At 39.8% G+C, this 12,839-nt stretch overlaps 1 protein-coding gene across 1 annotated transcript in view; it reads left to right on the forward strand.

Annotated features, from left to right (window-relative positions):
- The window catches only part of IQGAP2 (IQ motif containing GTPase activating protein 2), a 297,908-nt gene that overhangs the window by 198,489 nt on the left and 86,580 nt on the right, over positions 1–12,839 (forward strand). Inside the window, exon 13 of the mRNA XM_055342241.1 lies at positions 12,100–12,263. Within this exon, the coding sequence (XP_055198216.1) occupies positions 12,100–12,263 (164 nt within the window). The remainder of the gene's footprint in view (positions 1–12,099; positions 12,264–12,839) is intronic.

Raw genomic sequence — 12,839 nt, forward strand, 5'->3', positions numbered from 1 at the left:
GGTATGGAAGTTCCTCCAAAAGTTTTAAAAATAGAAATACCCTACAACTCAGCAATTGCACTACTAGGTATTTATCCAAAGGATACAAAAATACTGATGCAAAGGGGCACATGCACCACGATGCTTATAGCAGCATTATCAGCAATAGCCAAATAATGGAAAGAGCCCAAATGTCTATCACTTGATGAATGGATAAAGAAGGTATGGTGTGTATGTGTGTGTATACATACATATGCATAATACATAACAAATATTATTATATATATTATAAAATATAATATTTCATTGTGGAATGGAATGGAATATTAGCCATCAGAAAAATGAAGTCTTGCCATTTGCAACCACATGGATGGAACTAGAGAGTATTATGCTAAGTGAAATAAGCCAGAGGAAGACAAATACCATGTGATTTCACTCATAGGTGGAATTTAAAAAACAAAACAGATGAACATATGGGAAGGGTAAAGAAAAAAAGGAGAGAGGAAAACAAGCCATAAGAGACTTCATGAGGAGCGCCTGGGTGGCTCAGCAGTTGAGCATCTGCCTTCAGCTCTGGGCGTGATCCCAGGGTTCTGGAATCAAGTCCTGCATTGGGCTTTTTGCGAGGAGCCTGCTTCTCCCTCCGCCTGTGTCTCTATCTCTCCCTGTGTGTCATGAATAAATAAATAAAATCTTTTTTTAAAAAAGAGAGACACTGAATGATCGAGAAGAAACTGGAGGTTGATGGAGGGAGGGAGGTGGGGGATGGGATAGATGAGTGATAGGTATTAAGGAGGGCACTTGTTATGATGAGCGCTGGGTGTTATATGTAAGTGATAAATCACTAAATTTTACTTCTGAAACCAATATTACAATATATGTTAATTAACAAAAGTTTAAATAAAAGCTTGAAACACTAAAAGAAAGTAGTGGGAGAACAAATAAAGAGCTCCATTCTGGTTGTACTGTTTGATGTGGGAGGCATCTTATGTAAGCAGTAGACATTCTAAACCCTCTGTTCTCCTTATATCTTATGTTTTTATTTTGGTCACCTTAATTGGGTATCTTTTTCCTAAAAGCCATCTTTTATTTACTTTTTTATGCAGATAGCTCAACAGATTCCTAGGCATAGAGTAAGTGCTTAATAAATGTTTAATAATTTCTCAAAAATAAGCCTCTTTTCCCCTCAAAAAAAAAAATAAAGAAGTGGGTCATGGACTGAAGCTCAGCAGTGGGATTATCCCTTTTCTTATAAACAAAGGAAGTGATGCAGATGTGCCCAGGGGGCTTCTGGGTAGGTGTTTCAGCTCCCATGAGGTCATTTACTATGACCTCAGCAGCTTGTATTCTTAGAAACATACCAAACAAAAACTTAAGTGATTTCAATCAAGTCAGCTGGAATGCAGTCATTCCCAGGTGATTGGCCGTTAGGAACACATATTATCTTTCTCAGACGTAGTTCTGTTAAGATCATTTTTGGATGGGGTGTTTGAAAGTATTTAGAACAGTCTACGAAAGGGACTTTGTGTCTAGGGTATGATCTGAAGTATTCCGTGCTCTCTAGGTTATAATTTCTATGGTAAAATGATGATACCTTGTGTGTGAATAGTACATACTTTCCTGAGTTCTTCAGTGTTTTGAGATAATGTAACTTGCATGTTAGAGAAGTATTTTTGTTTATTCTTCAAACAGATTGAAGTGTTATAATCTGGAATAATTTCTGGACGTTTGAAATTGTCCCTTCTACAGATAAGTCTTTTCATTCTTAATGAGGTGGTGTTTATGGGTATCTATTCAGGAGATACTTTGCTAAATATTTTTCTTTAATTTGAGCATCAAGAAGATAGTTCTTATAAATTACAGTACTTACTGTTTCATACCATGTCATATTTGTAAAGTGTGTTTGAAAAATAGCTAACAAAATGGCAATAAGTTTGGCCTTAAGAATTTTTATTTTCTAAGCTTTCTGCTGGTTAATGTTTAGTTTCTTTACTAGTTTTTATCCATCAGCACTGACCAGGGAAGCACATACCCCTGTTAGTGTGTGTATGTGTGTGTGTGTATGTTCATAGACAGTTGACCCTTGAACAATGTGGGTTTGAACTGCATGGGTCCACTTATACTTGGATTTTTTTTTTCATCAGTACAGTACTATAAATGTATTTTGTTTTCCATATGGTTTTCTTAACATTTTCTTTTCTCTAGCTTATTATAAGAACACTGTATGTAATACATAAAAACATACAAGATACTTGTTAGTTGACTATGTTATCAGTAAGGCTTCCTCCAATCAGTAGTAAGCAATTAGTAGTTAAATTTTGGGGAGTCAAAAGTTATACATGAATTTTTGACTGCATGAGGGATTGGTGCTCCTAACCCCCACATTGTTCAAGGGTCAACTGTATATTAAGTATATCCATGAATATACATACATTCACTAGTATTTTATGACTGGCTGATAGTTTATTTTTAATAATTAGGTGGTACTGAGAAGGGGCCTCCAAATAGATATCTTTTGCTAGAGTTGCAGAAACTTGTCAAATTCCATAGCTTGGCTTCTGTATTTTTCATTCCTGGACCTTATAGTCTATTTCCTAAGATCCTGTGGTGTGGTAGAGATGGTAGAAAGTTGAACTGGTGAATATGGTTATTCTTCTTTTGGTATATCCATGAATTAGGGCTCCAGATGTTATTTTACCAGGTAAAATGTTATGGAAACAACTTGTGATATTAATCAGCCATATTCAAATCTTAAAAATATCCTAAAACTTGAGTGACTATGTTAATTTCTGTGGAGCCTACCTTACACTTCCAGCTACATGTAGCTACTTAATTTTTTTATTTTTATTTTTTTAAATTTTATTTATTTATTCATGAGAGACACGGGGGGGTGGGGAGAGAGAGAGAGAGAGAGAGGCAGAGACCCAGGCAGAGGGAGAAGCAGGCTCCATGTAGGAAGCCCAACGCAGGACTCGATCCTGGGACTCCAGGATCATGCCCTGGGCCAAATGTGGTGCTGAACCACTGAGCCACCCAGGCTGCCTTCATGTAGCTACTTTAATAACTAAAATTAGATAAAATTTAAAGTTAAGTTCTTCAGTTGTAGTAGTCACATTTTAAATGCTTAATACTTACATATGGCTAATAGCTACTATAATGGACAGGCCCGATAGAGAACATTTTTATCATCGCAAAATGTTCTACTAGACACCATTGGACTCCATTGACCTGAAAATTCACTCTACTGGTCTATAGGGAATTGATTTTGAACTCTCTCTGTTTTGGCATCCTTTACAAAGTGATGAAGTGGAGTAATCAGAAGAATAGAAAGCATGTGTAGAATGTAAAGGATAGAAGAATGTAATCCAAACGTCTTGGTACTTTAGTTTTCTTTTCTGTACATCTTTATGTTAAATTCTTCCAGCCCTGTTATTCTTTGGTTCCATCATCCACTATCTTGGCACTGCTGTCTAAGTGAGATTTACACTAGAAATTAGCATCCTTGTGCTACTTGTATGTCAAGTAGTCCTCCCATTTTATAACAGATTCATTGGGATATATATATATATATATATATATATATCTGTTTATGTGTTTTTATGGTGACTTTTATGTGCTTAAAAAGTTTTACTACCATCACCACGGTATAAATTCAGAATATCTTCATCACCCCGAAAAGATACTTGGTACCCATTAGCAATCACTCCCTTTCCCCCTCTTCCCATCCCCCACCAACCACTAGTCTGCTTTGTTTCTATGGATTTTCCTATATTATGAATATTTCATATAAGTAGAATAATGTAACTAACGTGTCTTTTTATGTTTCCCTTCTTTCACTTAGCATTATGTTTTCAATATGTCCATGTCGAATATTTCCTCCTCTCTCCTAGGCTAGGTAATATGCCATCCTATGGGTATACATTTTGTTTATCCGTTCATCAGTTAATGGATATGTAGGTTGTTTCCCCTTTTTAATTGTTAAAAATATTTTTATAAACATTCATGTGTAACTTTTTATGTGAACCTGTGGTTTCATTTCCCTTGAGTGTATGAACTTAGGAGTTTAATATTTTTAAGGCACTGCCAGTTTACCAATACGACTGTACCATTTCCTGTTCCTACCAGCATTTTGAGAGTTGCAATTTCATCACATCCTCACAACACTTGTTATTGTTTGTCTTTTCTATTACAGCCATCCTAATGAGTATTAAGTGATATCTCATTGGGATTTGGGTTTGCATTTTCTTAATAGATATTATATCTATTAAGATGTTATCTGATATTGAGTATCTTTTCATGTGATTATTAGCTATTTGTATATCTTCTCTCAAGAAGTATATTTCAAGGCCTTTATCCATTTTAAATTGGATTTTTTTTCATTGCTGAGTTATAAGAACTCCTTATATACTTGGTATACTCGTATATAAGGTATAAAGTCTTTATCAGATACAGAGCTTGCAAGTATTTTCTCCCCGTCTGTAGATTGTCTTCACTTTCTTTGGTGTCTATGAAGCACAGAAGTTTCAATTTTTACAACATCCCATGTATTTATTTCCTTAGCTGTGTTTCTGGTGTCACATTTAAACTTACTGCCCACCCCAAGGCCACAGACTTACTCCTGTTTTCTCCCTAAGTGTTACATAGTTTAAGCTTCTACACTTAAATCTGTGATCCATTTTAGGTTTGTTTTTTTTTGTTTTTGTTTTTTTTTTTTGCATATGCTTTACTCTTATGCGTGTGGATGTCCACTTGTCCCGGTGCCATTTGTTATAAAGACTTCGATCTGTTGAGTTGTTTTGGCACTCTTGTCAAAAATCTATTGATCGGGATGCCTTGGTAGCTCAGTGGTTGAGCGTCTGCCTTTGGCTCAAGACGTGATCCCAGTTTGGGGAGGAGTCCCACATCAGGCTCCCTGTAAGGAGCCTGCTTCTCCTTTGCCTGTGTCTCTGCCTCTCTCTCTCTCTCTGTGTGTGTGTGTGTGTCTCTCATGAATAAATAAATAAATAAAAATCTTAAAAAAAAGAACGACTAAGTTTAGGGCAGCCCAGGTGGCTCAGCGGTTTAGCGCCGCCTTCAGCCCAGGGCGTGATCCCGGAGACCCAGGATCGAATCCCATGTTGGGCTCCCTGAATGGAGCCTGCTCTGCCTGTATCTCTGCCTCTCTCTCTCTCTCTCTCTCTCTCTCTCTCTCTCTCTCTCTGTGTGTGTGTGTGTGTGTGTATTTTCATGAATAAATAATTAAATCTTTAAAAAAATATATTGATCATAAATGCAAGGGTTTATTTCTTTTTTTTTTTTTGCAAGGGTTTATTTCTGAACTCTAAATTCCTTTCCACTGATCTGTCCATCTGTCCTTATGCCAATATCATGTGGTATTGATTAACTATAGCTTTGTAATAAGTTTTGAAGGTGAGAACTCCCATTTTGTTGTTTTTTCAACATTGGTTATTCTTGTTCCTTGCATTTACATATGGATATTAGATTCAGTTTGTCAATTTCTGTTTGAAAGAAAAAGGCAGCTGGGATTTTGATAGGGATTACACTGAATCTATAGATCACTTTGAAGACTATTTCCACCATAACAGTATTAACTCTTCAGATCCATGAGCATAGGATGGTTTTCAATTTATTTAGGCCATCTTTAGTTTTTTTTGCATGGTGTTTCATAGTTTTCAGTGAACATGACTTGTACTTCTTTGGTTAACTTTATTGCTCTGTTTTTCTTAAGTAATTATAATATGTGATTGGAACCCATCCCATGTGGAATTTTCTCCTCAATTTCATTTATACACACTTACGTAATGTGTATAAATACAGTTGATTTTCCTACATTTATCTTGTATCCTGCAGCCTTGCTGTGCTTGTTTATTAGCTCTTACAGTTTGTGTGGAAGAGGGCCCCAAACCCCTTTCTTTTTTTTTTAATTTATTTTTTATTTGGTGTTCAATTTACCAACATACAGAATAACCCCCAGTGCCCGTCACCCATTCACTCCCACCCCCCGCCCTCCTCCCCTTCTACCACCCCTAGTTCGTTTCCCAGAGTTAGGAGTCTTTATGTTCTGTCTCCCTTTATTTCCCACACATTTCTTCTCCCTTCCCTTATATTCCCTTTCACTATTATTTATATTCCCCAAATGAATGAGAACATATAATGTTTGTCCTTCTCCGATTGACTTACTTCACTCAGCATAATACCCTCCAGTTCCATCCACGTTGAAGCAAATGGTGGGTATTTGTCATTTCTAATGGCTGAGGAATATTCCATTGTATACATAAATCACATCTTCTTTATCCATTCATCTTTCGATGGACACCGAGGCTCCTTCCACAGTTTGGCTATTGTGGACATTGCTGCTATAAACTTTGGGGTGCAGGTGTCCCGGCGTTTCATTGCATCTGTATCTTTGGGGTAAATCCCCAACAGTGCAATTACTGGGTCGTAGGGCAGGTCTATTTTTAACTCTTTGAGGAAGCTCCACACAGTTTTCCAGAGTGGCTGCACCAGTTCACATTCCCACCAACAGTACAAGAGGGTTCCCTTTTCTCTGCATCCTCTCCAACATTTGTGGTTTCCTGCCTTGTTAATTGTCCCCATTCTCACTGGTGTGAGGTGGTATCTCATTGTGTTTTGATTTGTATTTCCCTGATGGCAAGTGATGCAGAGCATTTTCTCATGTGCATGTTGGCCATGTCTATGTCTTCCTCTGTGAGATTTCTCTTCATGTCTTTTTGCCCATTTCATGATTGGATTGTTTGTTTCTTTGGTGTTGAGTTTAATAAATTCTTTATAGATCTTGGAAACTAGCCCTTTATCTGATACGTCATTTGCAAATATCTTCTCCCATTCTGTAGGTTGTCTTTTAGTTTTGTTGACTGTATCCTTTGCTGTGCAAAAGCTTCTTATCTTGATGAAGTCCCAATAGTTCATTTTTGCTTTTGTTTCTTTTGCTTTCGTGGATGTATCTTGCAAGAAGTTACTGTGGCCGAGTTCAAAAAGGGTGTTGCCTGTGTTCTCCTCTAGGATTTTGATGGAATTTTGTCTCACATTTAGATCTTTCATCCATTTTGAGTTTATCTTTGTGTATGTGCAAGAGAGTGGTCTAGTTTCATTCTTCTGCATGTGGATGTCCAGTTTTCCCAGCACCATTTATTAAAGAGTCTGTCTTTCTTCCAGTGGATAGTCTTTCCTACTTTATCGAATATTAGTTGACCATAAAGTTCAGGGTCCACTTCTGGGTTCTCTATTCTGTTCCATTGATCTATGTGTCTGTTTTTGTGCCAGTACCACACTGTCTTGATGACCACAGCTTTGTAGTACAACCTGAAATCTGGCATTGTGATGCCCCCAGCTATGGTTTTCTTTTTTAAAATTCCCCTGGCTATTTGGGGTCTTTTCTGATTCCACACAAATCTTAAAATAATTTGTTCTAACTCTCTGAAGAAAGTCCATGGTATTTTGATAGGGATTGCATTGAACGTGTAAATTGCCCTGGGTAACATTGACATTTTCACAATATTAATTCTGCCAATCCATGAGCATGGAATATTTTTCCATCTCTTTGTGTCTTCCTCAATTTCTTTCAGAAGTGTTCTATAGCTTTTAGGGTATAGATCCTTTACCTCTTTGGTTAGGTTTATTCCTAGGTATCTTATGCTTTCGGGTGCAATTGTCAATGGGATTGACTCCTTAATTTCTCTTTCTTCAGTCTCATTGTTAGTGTATAGAAATGCCACTGATTTCTGGGCATTGATTTTGTATCCTGCCATGCTACCAAATTGCTGTATGAGTTCTAGCAATCTCGGGGTGGAGACTTTTGGGTTTCTATGTAGAATATCATGTCATCGGCGAAGAGGGAGAGTTTGACTTCTTCTTTGCCAATTGGAATGCCTTTAATGTCTTTTTGTTGTCTGATTGATGAGGCTAGGACTTCCAGTACTATAATGAATAGCAGTGGTGAGAGTGGACACCCTGTCTTGTTCCTGATCTTAGGGGAAAGGCTCCCAGTGCTTCCCCATTGAGAATGATATTTGCTGTGGGCTTTTCGTAGATGGCTTTGAAGAAGCTGAGGAATGTTCCCTCTATCCCTACACTCTGAAGAGTTTTGATCAGGAATGGATGCTGTATTTTGTCAAATGCTTTCTCTGCATCTAATGAGAGGATCATATGGTTCTTGGTTTTTCTCTTGCTGATGTGATGAATCACATTGATTATTTTGAGTGTTGAACCAGCCTTGTGTCCCGGGGATAAATCCTACTTGGTCATGGTGAATAATTTTCTTAATGTACTTGGATCCTATTGGCTAGTATCTTGTTGAGAATTTTTGCATCCATGTTCTCAGGGATATTGGTCTGTAATTCTCCTTTTTGGTGGGGTCTTTGTCTGGTTTTGGAATTAAGGTGATGCTGGCCTCATAGAACGAATTTGGAAGTACTCCATCTCTTTCTATCTTTCCAAACAGCTCTAGGAGAATAGATATGGTTTCTTCTTTAAACGTTTGATAGAATTCCCCTGGGAAGCCATCTGGCCCTGGACTTTTGTGTCTTGGGAGGTTTTTGAGGACTGCTTCAATTTCCTCCCTGGTTATTGGCCTGTTCAGGTTTTCTGTTTCTTCCTGTTCCAGTTTTGGTAGTTTGTGGTTTTCCAGTAATGCGTCCATTTCTTCTAGATTGCCTAATTTATTGGCGTATAGCTGTTTTTAAAATTGTTTGTATTTCCTTGGTGTTGGTAGTGATCTCTCCTTTCTCATTCATGATTTTATTAATTTGAGTCTTCTCTCTCTTCTTTTTAATAAGGTTGGCTAATGGTTTATCTATCTTATTAATTCTTTCAAAGAACCAGCTCCTGGTTCTGTTGATATGTTCCACAGTTCTTCTGGTCTCGATTTCGTTGAGTTCTGCTCAAATCTTTATTAACTCTCTTCTTCTCCTGGGTGTAGGATCTATTTGCTGTTTTTTCTCTAGCTCCTTTAGGTGTAAGGTTAGCTTTTGTATTTGAGTTTTTTCCAGTTTTTGAATGGATGCTTGTATTGCGATGTATTTCCCCCTTAGGACTGCTTTTGCTGCATCCCAAAGATTTTGAATGGTTGTATCTTCATTCTCATTAGTTTCCATGAATCTTTTTAATTCTTCCTTAATTTCCTGGTTGACCCTTTCATCTTTTAGCAGATGGTCCTTAAACTCCATGTGTTTGAGGTCCTTCCAAACTTCTTGTTGTGATTTAGTTCTAATTTCAAGGCATTATGGTCTGAGAATATGCAGGGGACGATCCCAATCTTTTGGTATTGGTTCAGACCCGATTTGTGACCCAGTATGTGGTCTATTCTGGAGAAAGTTCCATGTGCACTTGAGAAGAATGTGTATTCAGTTGAGTTTGGATGTAAAGTTCTGTAGATATCTGTGAAATCCATCTGGTCCAGTGTATCATTTAAAGCTCTCGTTTCTTTGGAGATGTTGTGCTTAGAAGACCTATCGAGTATAGAAAGAGCTAGATTGAAGTCACCAAGTATAAGTGTATTATTATCTAAGTATTTCTTCACTTTGGTTAATAATTGTTTATAGTATTTGGCAGCTCCCACATTCGGGGCATATATATTGAGGATTGTTAAGTCCTCTTGTTGGATAGATCCTTTAAGTATGAGATAGTGTCCCTCTTCATCTCTCACTACAGTCTTCGGGGTAAATTTTAGTTTATCTGATATAAGGATGGCTACCCCTGCTTTCTTTTGAGGACCATTTGAATGGTAAATGGTTCTCCAGCCTTTTATTTTCAGGCTGTAGGTGTCCTTCTGTCTAAAATGAGTCTCTTGTAGACAGCAAATAGATGGGTCCTGCTTTTTTAGCCAGTCTGAAACCCTGCACCTTGTGATGGGGTCATTAAGCCCGTTCACGTTCAGAGTTACTATTGAGAGATATGAGTTTAGTGTCATCATGTTATCTATTCAGTCCTTGTTTTTATGGATTGTTCCACTGAACTTCTTCTTGGGAATTTTAAGAGTCCCCCTTAAAATTTCTTGCAGAGCTGGTTTGGAGGTCACATATTCTTTCAGTTCCTGCCTGTCTTGGAAGCTCTTTATCTCTCCTTCCATTTTGAATGAGAGCCTTGCTGGATAAAGTATTCTTGTTTGCATGTTCTTCTCATTTAGGACCCTGAATATATCCTGCCAGCCCTTTCTGGCCTGCCAGGTGTCTGTGGAGAGGTCTGCTGTTACCCTAATATTCCTCCCCATGAAAGTCAGGGATTTCTTGTCTATTGCTGCTTTAAGGATCTTCTCTTTATCTTTGGAATTTGCAAGCTTCACTATTAAATGTCGAGGTGTTGAACGGTTTTTATTAATTTTAGGGGGGGAATCTCTCTATTTCCTGGATCTGAATGCCTGTTTCCCTTCCCAGATTAGGAATGTTTTCAGCTAGGATTTGTTCAAATACATATTCTGGCCCTCTGGCCCTTTCGGCGCCCTCGGGAACCCCAATTAAACGTAGGTTTTTCTTCCTCAGGCTGTCGTTTATTTCCCTTAATCTATCTTCATGGTCTTTTAATTGTTTGTCTCTTTTTTCCTCAGTTTCCCTCTTTGCCATCAACTTGTCTTCTATGTCACTCGTTCTTCCACCTCGTTAACCCTCGCCGTTAGGACTTCTAGTTTGGATTGCATATCATTCAATTGATTTTTAATTTCTGCCTGATTAGATCTAAATTCTACAGTCATGAAGTCTCTTGAGTCCTTTATGCTTTTTTTCTAGAGCCACCAGTAGCTGTATAATAGTGCTTCTGAATTGGCTTTCTGACATTGAATTGTAATCCAGATTTTGTAACTCTGTGGGAGAGAGGACTGTTTCTGATTCTTTCTTTTGAGCTGAGGTTTTCCTTCTAGTCATTTTGCTCAGTGCAGAGTGACCAAAACCAAGTTGTATTGGGAAAAGGAGAAAAAGAGAGGAGATAAAGAAGGAAAGAAAAGAGAAAAAGAAAAAAGAAAAAAGGAAGAAAAAAAGAAAAAGAAGAAAAAGAAAGAAAGGAAAAAAGGGTGGGGGAAGGAAACAAATCAAAAAGCAAAAGAAAACAAAACAAAAACAACAAAAAAAACCACGGGGGAGTATCTTCTGATTCTGTATACTTTAAGTCCCTTGACTTCCCCTGGAACTTGTCCGTCAAGCTGGTCTTCTCGGGGAGGGGCCTGCTGTGCTGATTTTCAGGTGTTAGCACTTGGGGGAGCTGCTCTGCCCCTGCCTGCTTCGGGGCTCAGGCGGGGTTGTTTACCCCGTGAGGCCCCATGAGGAACAGCCACAGTGGCGGGGCCAGCTCTGGAGCCCTGGATTCAGCCCCTGCAGTAACTCCAGAGCTCTTGGTCTGCAGGGCCTGGAGGCTCCGGGGCAGGGCCGCTGATCTGCTCAGCTAGGGGCAGGAGCGTCCTTGCTGTCCTGGGCCCTCCCGGCCTCTGCCTGTCCCGGGGGAGGCCGGATCCTGGGCTGTGTCCCGGCGCCCTGTGCTCCGGGGCCTGCGCTGTTGGATTCGCGCTCCCAGCCCCGCAGCCCCCTCCGCGGAGCCGCGCCCGAGCCCCTCCGAGCTGCTCCGGGTCCAGCCGTGCGCGCTGCAGCCCTTCAGGGAGCTCGGCGCACTCTCCGAGCAGGTGCAGGTGTCTATTAGTGTCTGTTAGTGTCCCAGGGAGCCCGAGGGCATCCCCGCCCTCCTGGGTCCTGCTCCACCTCCCTGCGAGCCCCTTTCCGCCCGGGAAGGTTGGTGCAGCTCCTGCTTCTCCGGGACGGGGCTCTCCTGTCCTGGGGACACTCGCCCCGGCCTCAGCCCGGCTCCTCGCGGGGCCCCTCCCCCTCGGAGGCATTTTGCTTCTTTATTTCTTTTTCCCCATCTTCCTACCTTGATAGAAGCGCGAACTCTTCTCACTGTAGCGTTCCAGCTGTTCTCTCTTTAAATCTCAGGCTGAATTCATAGATTTTCAGGATAATTTGAAGGTTTTCTAGGTAATTTGGTGGGGACAGGTGATTTGGGGACCCTACTCTTCCGCCATCTTGCCCCCCGTCCCCCTTTCTAACTTAATCTTTGTCATAGGTGATTCTAGAGAACTTACAATGTACTATGACTTAAAAGGAAAACTTTTTTTTTCCATAGGAATTGTAGCTGTAGGACACATCAATGAAGCTATTGATGAAGGGAATCCTTTGAAAACTTTAGATACTCTGCTGTTACCTACTGCTAAGATTAAAAATGTGGACCCAGACTATGCCCAGCACTACCAGGATGTTTTATACCATGCCAAAACACAGAAACTTATGGTGAGTCTTAATAGGTTTGTTGCTTTTAAGTTTACACAGTGGGTTGGGGAAGGGGAGCTGGGAGGGAGGATTTTCTTTACTTGTTTTTCCTAAAGCTTATGAGCTGCTTGTCCCAGCAAATTGCCTATGGATCAAAATGGAAATAATAAGGCTGTTTTTATCCATGTGTCAAACATGAGTAGGAAGCTGGTTCCAGAGCTAATTGCTACTTCTACTTTAACTAAAAACTCATCGATGGGTGAATTCTTTTTTTTTTAATTTTTTTATTTATTTATGATATTCACAGAGAGAGAGAGAGAGAGGAGAGAGAGAGAGAGAGGCAGAGACATGGGCAGAGGGAGAGGCAGGCTCCATGCACCGGGAGCCCGATGTGGGATTCGATCCCGGGCCTCCAGGATCACGCCCTGGGCCAAAGGCAGGCGCCAAACCGCTGCGCCACCCAGGGATCCCCGATGGGTGAATTCTTGTTCAGAGTTCAAGTCATTGGATATTTACTGAGCACTTACTGTATAGTACAGTGTATAGAATCTGATTGGGGGGGGAGTACAAAGAACACACAACACTTGAAGTTCTCTG

The sequence above is a fragment of the Nyctereutes procyonoides genome, unplaced genomic scaffold (assembly GCF_905146905.1).
Source record: "Nyctereutes procyonoides isolate TBG_1078 unplaced genomic scaffold, NYPRO_anot_genome, whole genome shotgun sequence".
Classification (NCBI taxonomy): Eukaryota; Metazoa; Chordata; class Mammalia; order Carnivora; family Canidae; genus Nyctereutes; species Nyctereutes procyonoides.